Raw genomic sequence first — 12,997 nt, 5'->3', positions numbered from 1 at the left:
ACTTGGAACAGGCCGGGAGGCACCCCCTCCCCAAGTGTGGCCCGCCAGCCCCTTGAGAATCCGGGCACAGGTGACGGCACTTAGCTATAACCACCACTCCTAGTAGGACCCAACGCGGGGGCGACAGGCTCCGGACACCCCTGCTGGACACCCTTGTGGGCCGGGGCCTCACACTCACCAGGCGGTGCCACCCAGCACGGCCATGACCTCGTCCAGCACGTCCGCGCCCACGACGTCACTGTAGGTTAGTGCCATCTCGTATACCTGGCTGGCAGTGGTCTTGCGGATCTGGACAGGACAGAGCATGTGAGTGGTAGGGGACACGACAGGACTGCCAAGTACCATGTGACTGAGCCTGAAGGACGTGTCCAGCGCAGGCTGCGATGCAGAGGGAGCTGACTGGATCCTGACCCAGGAGACCCTGGCCACACCACACGTGCTCCCGTGACAGGACCAGGCCACCTGCATCCTCTGCAGAGCAGCAGCAGCCTTGCCCAGAGGGAGGCGGCTGGCTGCATGACCTGGTGGCAGTGCCTCCTGAAACCCGCTGTTGTCACAGATACCACAGCCCATTTCTTTCCTAGTCGCCCCTGGTGGTGACGGAGTGTGTGCGCTCCAATCCCGGGCCACCCTTGGGTTGCTGAGTCAGGTCAGTGGCCCGAGAGCCTGAATGTCTGATGGGGGTGCTGCCGTGGGAACTGCTGTGTGAGGTGACTGATCTTTAGTAAAGTGTCACCTCTGCATTATTTGAAGAGCCTTTCAGAGGAGCCTTACAGCTGAAGGCGTCACCCCAGGTGTGGGTGGCCTTCCAGGGCCCCTGCCCAGGCGGACAGTGTGGGACAGAAGGGGGGTGTCACGTGCTTCCCCAGTGAGGGCAGCACCCTCGTCTCCAAGGCCGGAGGAGAGTCACACCGCCGCTGCTGCCCCCACGAGCCCCCGAGTCCCTGCAGCAGAGGACGCCCCGCCCCACCCAGATGTGAGGGGGCCCCAGCACCGGTGTCCTGACTGGCACCGGCGTCAGCGTGGAAGCCAGAAGGAGGGACACTCACCACGGGGAACGGGTGGCACAGAAGCAGGAGGAGCTGCAGCAGGGCCTTCCTCCTCACGCAGCCCGGGAACTGCACCAGCCCACAGAACCTGCCAGCACATGCGTGAGCACACGTGAGCACACGTGAGCACGTGACGCCTGAGCATGTGGTGGCCCCTGGCCGCTCCCTCTACAGACCCAGGTGCCCGGAACGCTTGGTCAGCTGCTGTGGACAGTCCCCCTCCCCGCAGGCCAGGGCCAAGGGACACCCGCGATGGCTTCACTGATCCTTCTCAATTGACGTCAGGAAAGGATTTTATGTGGCTGCAGGGTCACTAGCGCCCCAAGGCGTCCCGCCCGCCACTCCCAGCAGTGACTTGGGACTCACACAGCCACGCTGGACCGCAGCTTCTGGACGTCCTTGGACTTTCTGATCTCTTCCTTACAGAGCGCGAGCAGCTTCACACCGAAGGGGTGACTGGAACGAAAGCACAGGCCACCGGCATGAGCAGCTTGTGGCATGCGGTGTGGTACCTGAGGACCAGAGGGCCACGTCCCTTGAGGACCCACGCCGGGTTACCTTAACTGGCTCCTTTACAGGCGCAGCAGGGACAGACACCTGCCTGCATCGTGTGCCCCACACAGCACTTCCTGTCCCCCAGCCCCCAGCAGGCAGCAGTGAGCGCCTGGCCCACTTTGCAGTGGGCCAGCCAAGTCCATGCAGGAGCAAAGAGAGGATGGCACGCCCAGGCCAGGCCCTAGTCCCAGGCCGGGAGGTCAGGGAGTGGCCGCGGGGGGAGCAGGGCATGCCCCCAGCCCTGGGCTCAGAGGCCGGGTGGCAAGGCCAGCGAGGGTCCATGAAACGGGCACACTTGCTTCTGCAGTGCTGTGGCCACGGGCCCGCTGTCCCTGCTCCAGGCCACTTCTAGATGCTGTGTGGGCTGCGGCACACTGGCCCAAGTGACCCCATGTGCCTGCTGCCCAACCACTGGCTGGAGGCCGTACAAGTGACCCTGGATACGGTCCGGGACAGAACATGGCCTGGCCTGACCTGTGGGTGAAGGGACAGGCCAGACCTCCCCGAGGGCGGGAAGCAGCCGCCTCACTGGCCACTGCCATTTCAGGGTCCCCCTCTGCCCCACCAAAAAAGGTCCCAGGGCTACTCTGTCCTCGTGGGATAAAGTGGACCTCAGCTCCTCTCCCCTCACTGTCACCACAGTCACTCAGAGCTGTCCCTCAGTGTGACTCCAGCCCCCACCCTCCCAGAACCTGCCCCCTCTGGCTTCTCCCTACGGCTCACTGAACTGCTTGTCAGGGACCAAATGACCATCACATCACAGAAGGCCGTGGCCATTCCTATCCTCAGCCCATGTGACCACTTGGCACACACCATGGATGCCACTCCCCCCTCCCAACACTCTTCCAATGCAGTCCACTTCCTGGTGGCTCTGCTGTCCCTCTGCTCCCCATCCTGACAATGGAGTCCTCCTCGTCACCTGTCTGGACTCTCCCCTGGTGACCTCCTGGGTTCACATACCACCCATTCTCAGGACTTGACACTGAGTTCCAGCCTTGGAAACCCAGCTCCTCTGGACGGATCCATGAGCGTCCGCAACAAACAGCTGTGCTCTGGACTGAAAGTCCGTCCCCAGCACCATGTGCTGTTACCCCAGTCCAGGTGAGGGTGTGAGGGGGCGGGGCAAGTGCCTGGGGAGAAGACACACTTGACAGCGGGCAGCGAACCAGGACCCAAATCGGCCGCCCGGTCCCGGGCCTCCAGCCATCAGAACTGAGGAATAACTCGGGTTCATGGGCCCCCAACCTGTGTACCAGCTGCACGGCCCGCACTGGCTCCGACTGTGCTCATACTGGACCTGGACCCTCTGGCCCACACCTGTGCATCCAGCTTCCTGTCAGAGAAAACTTCCCCCCTCCGCCCTGCCGTCCTCACTGCTTATTCCCTCATACCCACGTCCGATCTGCCCGCAGACCCTCTGCGTCTCATCAGCGTGTCCACCCACTCCCCTGGGCCCCGAGACCTCTCCACGCAGCCCCACCCACAATGCCCACGGTCCCACACTGCTGCCTGCCTGCCGGGCCTGGCACTGACAGGTGCTTCGGGTTTCGGAGGACGTCCAGCTCTCCAGGGGAAGCTGAGTCTCCAGCACTGACAAGACCCCAAGCTTGGTCCTGGCAAAGGTGTGGCAACACACTGCGGAGGGGGGACGAGGCGTGCACCAGCCTCTCGTGGGCTGTGGCCACCTCTGGCACCTGGACAGTCCAGAGACCCTCCCCGCTGCCTGGGAGGGGCGCACAGTCCTGCCGGCCACAGGTCATCTTCTCAGGGCTCAGGCTGCTGCCCATCGCAACCGTAAGAACGCAAATTAGGACACACACCACGCGCTGCAGGATGGTGAGGGGGGCCAGCCGGCAGGTGACTGTGGGGAAGAGCAGGGAGCCCGCAGATTTGCAAACGAGCCAAACAAAAAAAGCTCCATCTGAATATAATTCCAAATAAACTTGGCAGTGACTAGAAGCGTCCTCAGAGACGCTCAGCAGGAGGAAGGCAGCTCGGGGTAAGGGGCAAAGCGAACCGCGCAAGAGAGGCGGTACGCAGTCGAAACCCGAAGTGACGATGGCTGAGAATTTTCTAGAACAAATGGAAACAAAGCCACAGGTTCAATGTAACAAATTCCTAATAAGTTATATGCGTATGCAGATGGACAACGAGACACATCAGAGTAATAACTACAGAAAACCAAAGAGAACAATCTTAAAAGGAGGCAGGAAAACACCCAGACCACTCCCAAGGACGCAGTCACCTAGACAGACGCATGGAAAGAAAGTAGAAAGACATTTTTTAAGTCCTGAAGTGAAACAGCTGCCTAGAGTTCCACACCCTCTGAAAATAACCTGCAAATAAAATCAGGAAGCAGGTTCTACCAGCAGACCTCACTAGAGGGAATTCGGAAGGAGGCTCTTTTGGCAAAAAGCATATGACCCCAGAAAAGGGGGCGTGTTCGCAGTAATGAGGAACAAAGAAAGTAAGAATGTGGGTAACACTCACCTCAGAAAACAAGTGCAAATACATCCATAACCAAATGGGACAATGGTCCAGAGCTCGAGGGGGGTGATGGGAAGGGATGTGTTCTGACTCCTGGGTACCGCCCAGGAATATGGCAAACACTGCAAGTCAGACTTCCATAGGGGACCATGAAGAGACCAGAAAAGAGTGAAAAGCCCCACAGCAAACATATAAGAAAAATACAAAGACAACAATCGTCAATTAAATAGAAAAAAAGGGAAGAATGGAGAATATGGAAACATACTTCGATTTAAGACCAAGGGGGTTACTTGTAATGAGATTAAACGATCCAGTGAAAAGACAAAGCTTGTAAGATTGAATTCTGACAAAACTATATACTGCTAACAAGAGACACACCAAAACCATAAATACGTGGAAATACTGAAAGTGAAAAAATTGAAAAAATATACGTCCAAAGTCCAAAGAAGCTGATCCAGCCACATTAATACAAAGCCAAACGAAATAGGAGGCAAAAAGTGTCACCGGATATGAAAAAGGTCATTTAATAATAATAATTAATCTTAAACTTGGATGTACTAAAATATAAAACCTTAAAATACATAAAGCAAAAGTTGACAAAACTATGGAGAAATAAAGAGAGCGCTATTCATTAACAGGAGATGCTTTCTCTTACCCTTTTATTTGGAAATTTTCAAACGAGGAGGCTCTGTGCAAAGATCTTAAACACATACAGTGGTACCTCGGTTTTCTAATGTGATCCGTTCCGGGAGACCGTTTGAGTTCTGAAACATTCGAAAACCGAGGCGCAGTTTCCCCATAGAAAGTAATGCAAAATGGATTAATCCATTCCAGACCTTTAAAATCAACCCCTAAAACTGCAAATTTAGCATGAGTTTTACTATCTAATGATACCATAGATCCATAAAATTTATGGCGTTCATAAACCGAAATGTTCCTCAACAGAGACGTTCGAAAACTGAGGTACCACTGTATTTAGCAAGGAGGCCGCGCTGCACGGTTGGGCACAAGCACAGAAGCTGCTCTGGCATCAGAAACGGGAAAGCGAGGCGATGTCCTATCAGCGAGACAAGGGGAAACGCTCTGACGTCATGAGGTGAAAAAAGCACTGCAGAGTCCCAGCAGAGATGGGGTAACGGACCAGATTTGTCCCCACATGACACAACTACAAACCAAACAAAATTTAGGAGCACAGACTGCAAAGGACAGTGACCACAGAGGCGTGGGAAGCAAAGGAGAAGCTGCAGCTGCCGGCTCCCTGCTTGTGGTGAGGACGTGGCAGGGTCACGGCCGGGGCGGAGGTGGAACCAGGGCTGCCCCAAGTCTGCAGTCAGTTGTGCTTTGCAGCGCAGAGCAGCAGAGAGGAGGGGGCGTCCCAGGGGCCTCAAGGAGCCCCAAGCCGGGTCAGCACGTGGGTGCAAGCACGCTGTCCCCACGCTGGGGCGAGACCACCCAGGAAGATGACACAGCGACTGCCACCACCAACCAGGGCCCAAGGCAGCAAGCAGAGCCCAGAAGTGGGCAAAAATTGCCACCAGTCTGGGCCCACCTGACACTTTCAAAGCTGCTTCCGAGTCACTGAAACGTGCCCAGCAGGACGCTCAAACCCATCTACAGGACACAAGAGACCCAGCCCTGGGGTCAAGCCCACAAGGTCCGAGATGCACTGGACTCGAGGCAGAGCCACAAGAGAACGTGGCCCCAGGAGACAGCCCACTGCGAGGCCCAGGACCCCAGGGCTCACGGACGAGGACGCTGCCTCTGGCTGCAGGCGGTGCCTGTGCTCAGGCTTGTGCCTCGCCGGCCTCCTTCCTCTGTCCCAGCTCAGGTTCTCCACCTGGGGCCCCGCGTCCTCCTCCCATACAAGTGCCAGACCCCGCCAGTGCGACAACCACGGGCCTCCGATCCCCCTCCTTGGCCAGTCCACGGCGCAGGCCCAGCCTCACGTGGGGTGTGGGTGGTGTGAAAACCGACCCTGACGCACTGGGAATTATCTCCTCCGGTTCTGACCGGGGACGCGATCAGGTTGAAGGGTGAGCCGTGAGGCTCGAGCCGTAAAGCAGCCCTGCAGCCGCAGAAAATGGACTCACTCTGCGTCTGCGGTGAAGGCATCGAAGCAGCCGTTGGCCAGCATCTGGTCCAGCATCTTCAGCAGCGGCACAGACACCCTGTGGGGACAAGAGGTGCTGTGACCCACACGGGAGGGGACGGGAAATCTGGCCGCGTGGGGAGCGCAGACGCCAGTCACGATGGCGACTCCCAGACGCTCAGCCAGTCGGAACCCTGGCCAGGACGGGAGGCCATTGGAACCTCCCCTGGAAATGCCAAGGCCACCACAGGAGGAAAGGAGGGCGACACAGCTCAGCATCGGCCGTCACAGCAAAACTCGGGGGTAAGATGCACAAACGTGTCAGGAGGGAGGAGCCCAACAAGCCCCCAGTCTCTGACGACGGTGCTACTGTGACGCGGTGACAGGCCAGCCCTTCCACGCCGACCTGCTGTGGGGACAGTTGCAGGGACAGCTGGAGCTCAGCACACAGACTCGCCCTGAGTGGACTTCAGGTCTGAACACAAACCCACAACTGAAACTTCCAAGACAAAACCCGTGCTTGTGAGTGTGGCCAAGATGTCCCACATATGACGGGAAAAACCACCACAAAACAGCCCATCAAAACGTGACACACATGCTGAGTGTGAGCAAAAGACACACGTACGAAAAGCCAAGCTCAGCGGGCGGGACAAACCCACAACAAGCAGCAGATCTGAATGGACACGTCAGCACAGGACACCCCACGTCAGGACGCAGACGCGCACTGAAGCAGTGGCACGTCGCCACACGGTCGGGCGGCCACGGTGACAGGACTGAGCAGGTGGGGGCTGCAGGCTAGGTGGGGACGTGGCCGCCTGGGCCGCCAGACGGTGTTCGTGAGAATGGAAACAGCACAAGCACTTTGGAAAACAGGTGGCAGTTCTTTGCAAACTCAGGTGTTCTCCTGCCCGCTGCCACGGCCGCCCACCGCTGGGCATTTATCCGGGAGAAAAACAGACGTCGCGCAGACTCACATGTGCACGTTTATCGCAGCTTCACTGGTGATGACGGCCACAGCCACACCAGCCCAGCGCCCCTCACAGGCGAGTGAGCAGAGTGCGGTGGCCCCACGACGCACCAGCCCCCATCACAAACGGTGATTCAGTGTGTGCGGGACCCAAGCAGCAGACACAGGAAGGGCACACACCGCACGAGGGACGTGCCAGCGAGGCTACAGCCAGGGAAAGCTGGGTGGGGTGGGTGGGGGCCGAGACAGGCGGGAACCGTGGCTGTGGATGGGGGAGCTCAGTGTCTTGAGTGTGGGGACCCCAGGGAGGCTGCGAGTCAAACTTGCATGTTTCACAAGCATTTCAGCAGCTCAGTGCAGCCTCCCAGCTGGTTACATGGTGGAAAGACCGTGGGCCTGAGCCCCTGCGTGCGCAGAGCTGTCTGCACCTCACGGCCGCATGGCTGTGACCCACGGCTGCCCGGGGCCCTCTGGGAGGCTGTGGGAAACGTCCCATTCTGAGCCCAGGGCCCGTTGGGGTCTGCACACCACCACCTCCATAGAAAACAGGGAGCAAAACGCTGGGCACTGTTCTGACACCAGGTCCTACTTCTCGCTGACGGCGCCGTGTGTCTCGCTGGGTCACCTGCCTGGGGTCCTGGCCGTGTGCTCTCAGGCCGAGCAGCACCTGGCACAGCGCCAGTCAGTTCAAGCTGTGCCCACGGCCTCATCCCACCGGCCCAAGGCACAGGCTGCTGGCCATGCCCACGACCCTCTGTGCCTGCCCCACCTGCCTGTGAGGCGCGGGGGCTGAGAAGCCTACCTGTCATTCAGGAGGTTGTCCTGAAAGACCTGCAGGAGGGTCCCAGCGAAGCTGTCCAGGGCCTGTTGGTCGCTCTGTATGCTGCTCACGTGAGCGAACAGGCTCTGCGTGGAGTGCCGGACCTGCAGCACACATGCTGGGTACTCAGACCCACGGGCGCCAGGGCAGAGGCGCCTGCGTCTCCCGCAGCAGAGGGAGCTTGGCTCTCCCAGCCGCCCTGGGGATCCTGCCGGGAGCTCAGAAGGAAGGAGCCAGCACCCTCGCTCCCGCCCAGGAAAGCCCCCGATAGCACCTGTGCCCAGTGGACCCCAGTGCTGCCCACACCGCAGGGCACACGCCCACACTGTCCAAAGGAAAGGCCTGCAGAGCGGGCCCTGCATGAGGCCAGGCGGAGCTTCCTCACCGTGGACTCTGTCAGGCCGCCCACGGACACGGCCAGCCCCAGCAGCACGTGGTAGCGGTAGGTGGGCAGCCCCAGCAGCTGAGTGACACGCGGAAAGGCCTGGGACGGCGCGTTCCAGTTCACAGACGCCACGTCTGACCTGCAGGAGAGCAACAAGCTGGAGGGGCCTGCCGCCCCGCAGGGAGGCGGGGACCCCAGACGCTCCGTACCTGGGAAAGAGCTTTTCCAGTTCTCCCCGGTGGGGTACGTGGGGGACGATGGGGCCGGCGGGGCCGGTGGCGTGCAGCAGCGTCATGAACACGTGGGCGGCGTGCGCGCGGAACCGGTCGATCTTCTCACTTGCCTGCTGGGCCAGGCAGCACATGACCCGCTCGCAGCTGCAAACCCGGAGTCTGGCATGAGCGCAACTGCACACGGGCACCCAGGGGGCACACGCGGCCAAGGGCTGCAGGGCGGGCCCGGCCCAGAGCCTACACACAGGGCTAGGTACAAGCAGTGAGGGCACATGGGGCTCTGGGTGGGCAACCAGGGGCGAGCGGGCACAGGCTGGGGGCAGAGCAGGGAGGGGTGAGAAGGGGGCACGAGGAGGACTCAGGCAGGACGAAGGGAAGCACGGGGTAAGGGGAGGGCGGGCTGTCCACAGGGACGGCCTGGCCTGGGCGGGAGCAGGTGCTGAGGCATAGGGGCCCGAAGCTGCTAAGTGGGCCTTGCCCTGGCCTGGCCCTGGGCCGTGGGCCGGATGCAGGGACAGGGCAGAGTCTCTGCACACGGGGTGGGGGCAGCCAAACACTCACGTGGAGGGCGCGATCAGCTCTGGCTGCTCCCTTCCCAGCAGAAGCGTCAGGTCCATCAGACTGGTCATGGCGGCTTCACGGACCCTGCGGGGAGAGGGAATGGGTGAGGAGACCGAGTCCCAGGAAGAGGTGACCTGTCAGCTGCATGCGGGAAGGGCGGCTCCGATGCCCTCAGCCCACGGCGAGCTCTGGAGACTGAAGTTCGCACTTGGGTGGGAAGCGTCTGCGGAACTGCACGGGCAGCTGCTGGCTGTTCCTTCAGCAGTTTTCTCACGGTACCTCTGACAAGGACACCTGAGGACAGACAGCCAGGTCCCACCAAACTGTCACAAGGGCAGGCAGAGACCTCTGATTTTCCCACAAGCCTTTAAATGCAAAAGATAGCCACTCCGCAGAGCTGTCTCGGGGCTTCTGCTTTCCGCGGGCGGATGCACGCAGAGCAGCTTGCACTCCTGCCACCCAAGTGCTTCGCACACCAGACCACGGCCGCTCTGTCTGCTCTAAACCAACTTGCCCACAGCAGCTCACATGGAAGGAAACCACGTCACACAATCAGAGAAGCAGAGCCCACACATGACTGGCCTAACTTGAGGGAAAGCAAAACATACCCATTTCAGATTTGGGACAACACGCACGCAAGCTGGGCACCAGAGCCCCACGTCCCCAGGGCCATCAGGTCCCCCAGGCCTAGGGCACCCACCCTCTGCCAAGGAGGGGACGCCACGTAAAGGAGAGGCGGCCTGTGTGCTGGGGTCTGAGAGGCTGGGCGCACGCACAGGCCACGGCACATGGGAGGCCTGGCAGGTGACACGCTGAGTGTAGGCGCGAGGTGGACACAGCCCAGGGGCTGATGGGAGCGGGACGGCCATCTGGGGCACCGGGGCACAGGCAGAGTGTGTGAGGACAGAGGACAATGCTCCCTGTGGACCCCTCTCTGTGGGCACAGCACTCAAGGGAAAGGCCGGCGGGGTGGGGAGGGACACAGGGCCCCCTGCACACCCCCCACACCCCTCAGACCCTTGCCGCTCCTAGCTGGTCAGCGCAGGCTGGGGGCCCAGAATCCCGGAAGCCAGCAGCTGGGGGGACACTCGTGCAGGAGGAAGGAGCTGACGCGCTCTGAGTGCACTCGGTGACCTGCCCACACAGCACGGGCCTGGCGCAAGGAAAGTGAACACGCTGCAAAGAACCCACACAACCCAAACCGCTGCAAGTGTGAACACACAATTTCTGAACTTAGTTAAAAACTAAAAGGAATGGTAATAAAAAAAGACCAAGTGCTAAAATGAGAGAGATGACGAGCAACAGACCCTCGGGTAACAGATAATAAAACAAAATAAGCACGAGGGACACGATGAAGAGAGAAAAAGGTGGGAAACCATGAAAAGGATGGACACTTCCTACAGAGAATCTCTGAAAAGGACTATTCTCTGAAACGAATTCACAGGCGGGACTGCACGGCTTGAGGACGGCCACTGCACACGTGCCTGCACCTCTGGGGCTGAGGGTGGCCCTCGGTGCCTCCTCCGTTTCATTTGTCGCTCGGAGGCAGCCCCAGCGGGGCTGAGACAGTGCAAACCCACTGGCCTCTGTCTCGAGCTGTGAGGAGGAGTCTGGGACGACCAGGGCCACCGAGAGTGAAGGGGTCCCTTAGAGGGGTGCGCCCGAGGAGGGGCCCCCACGTCTGTGCCGGCCCAGGCCCGCTGAGCCGAACATGAGCGGCCGCCTGCGAGAAAGCCGTCAGCAGCCCTGGAAGAAAGGAGACCACTTGCCCAGCAGACCCCTCCGAAAACAAACGCCACACAGACCCAGGTCAGTGACCGCTCTACAGGGCAGACCTGCCCCACAGCAGACGGCGCTGCAGGCTGTGTTGTCCCAAGCAGCTTGGTCTCATTGAGGACTCAGGGCCGGGAGGACACGGGCTCCTGAGAGACCCAGAGGAGCTCTGCCTGCGTCTACCCAGACACGTGCCAGGTCACGAGGCCCGGCAGGCAGTGCACCGGACACCACCCGGAAAGGAGCAGAAGGAAAGGGAAGCAGCCAGGGAGGTGAGGCTAGAGTAGGCAGACAGGCCAGCAGGACACAGAACGGGGACGACCCAAGCGGAAAGGCTGTTAACGAAAAATACAAAATGAAAATTTTACTGAACGATGTGGAGGTGATAAAGGAAAGAGCCAGTGAACTTGAACATAAACTAACAGGATTTACAGAAATGAAGAGCTTCAGGACGTGGGACAGCACGACAAGGTCTACCTGTGGGCGACGGGATATCCAGAACGAGATAATGGGGCACAAGACATATTTAAAGAAACAACGGCAGAACCTGGCCAAATGGGGAATGATGTGTTCATTTCTTTTTAAGCTTTAGCACGAAGCTTAACTTTTCTGCATGATCATGAAAAAATGAGCTATTTCTATTCCATGGCCGCGACACGTTACCCAGGTGGCGCATCTCCTGAGAGAAAACACCAGGACACGTGACAGAGCTTGTGACATGACCCAAGAGCTAGCACCTCTCGGCTCTGCCACAGGCAGCTGTGCACTGACAGCGAACACAAGTGGTTTGAAACCCTGGAAAGAACACGGCTGCCCACAGCAGAGTGAAAGGAAAACAGGATCGGGAGCCGGCCTCCACCTGCGCAGCTGACGAGGCATCAGGAAACCTCCTCCCCCGTCTGCACTTCACGTCGTTTCCCACCAGCCGGGCAGCAGCCCCCACCTCTGCTCTTGTCCCCCCACCCCAGGGTGGCTGGGGTCCTCCTTGCTCTAAACGGCCGAGCAGCAGACTGTTCGTAAGAACTTTACTAAATAAAAGCTGGAGATGAGGTGGATGGGTCCTAGCAGCACAGGCCAGGGAGTGAGTTTTCTTCCGCAGAGACCAGCACGCACACGAGAGCCCGGCCCACGGCAAGTGCTGCTGTCCTCAGACTGGAGGGCACAGGAAGACGGCGGGCGGGAGCCTGACCAGCCCGAAGCAACACTGGACATGGGGCTGTGGGCAGCACACGAAACACTACTGCTAACCTGCTGACACTCGCTGAGAAAGACGCAGAGGAAGACAGGCCGTGGGGACAAATAGGACACGACTTACCACGCACCCACGTCCCCCCGACTGTCGGTGCTGTAGTCGCTCAGCCCGCCCAGCAGCGTGCAGTAAACCTGGCCAACGTTCTCTCTGCACACGACCTCGTCTGGGGTCCCTTCTGCACTCACACCGACGGTCTGGCAAACGCTGAAACGAAAAATGGGAAACAGAAATGTCTGCGTGTCCCGTCCAATCTTTCCCGCGTATCACATCACTCGGGCCTGATGGGTTCTTCCCAACAGGAAACTCTCGGAACAAACGACGTCAGAGGCAGGTTCAGAATCCCAGAGTCCCCTCCGCGCGGATGTAAGGCTGAGTGATGTCTTCTCCTAAATCACATTTTCTGGTGTCTGTAGCCTGCAAGGTGCACAGGGAGCCCCTTGGTGGCTGTTCCCTCCTGGCAGAAAGGGGACAGCATGACATTAGTGCACAAGAGGGCACGTGGGCGCCACTGGGCTGGCCCTCTGACATGCTCTCTGTGCGGGAGATAAATAGGGTGCATCGACATGTGCGTGTCTGTGACCACAGCAGGCGAGCGGTCCCTTGGCACGCGTCCGGCCACCTCTTCTGGGTTGCCAAGCCCTGACGTGCTCTAGTTTCCGACAGTGAAGACGTGATCACACTGTGGGTTTAATGCTCGTTATAATTAAGACAGAACTGTTAACAAGCCGCTATGACTTGGAAATGCTGACAATCTCCTAAAAGAGAAACTAGAAAAAGCAAAACAATAATGTCTGCCTCGCAGCAGATGCGTCCGTGAGACTGGGCT

The 12,997-nt window shown here is 59.2% G+C and overlaps 1 protein-coding gene across 1 annotated transcript in view; it reads right to left on the bottom strand.

The window, feature by feature from the left end:
- TBCD (tubulin folding cofactor D) overlaps window positions 1-12,997 on the bottom strand; it is a 135,282-nt gene that overhangs the window by 4,281 nt on the left and 118,004 nt on the right. Inside the window, exons 29-37 of the mRNA XM_074319596.2 lie at window positions 12,235-12,375; window positions 9,147-9,230; window positions 8,562-8,729; window positions 8,353-8,491; window positions 7,950-8,071; window positions 6,182-6,259; window positions 1,416-1,505; window positions 1,050-1,137; window positions 179-288 (exon numbers count right to left, since the gene is read on the bottom strand). Coding sequence (XP_074175697.2) covers window positions 179-288; window positions 1,050-1,137; window positions 1,416-1,505; window positions 6,182-6,259; window positions 7,950-8,071; window positions 8,353-8,491; window positions 8,562-8,729; window positions 9,147-9,230; window positions 12,235-12,375 — 1,020 coding nt within the window. The remainder of the gene's footprint in view (window positions 1-178; window positions 289-1,049; window positions 1,138-1,415; window positions 1,506-6,181; window positions 6,260-7,949; window positions 8,072-8,352; window positions 8,492-8,561; window positions 8,730-9,146; window positions 9,231-12,234; window positions 12,376-12,997) is intronic.

This window comes from Rhinolophus sinicus, chromosome 12, assembly GCF_057876585.1.
Source record: "Rhinolophus sinicus isolate RSI-liver-muscle chromosome 12, RSI-T2T, whole genome shotgun sequence".
Classification (NCBI taxonomy): domain Eukaryota; kingdom Metazoa; phylum Chordata; class Mammalia; order Chiroptera; family Rhinolophidae; genus Rhinolophus; species Rhinolophus sinicus.
Note: the sequence above shows the minus strand (reverse complement) of the source record. Positions and strands in the feature narration are given on the sequence as shown.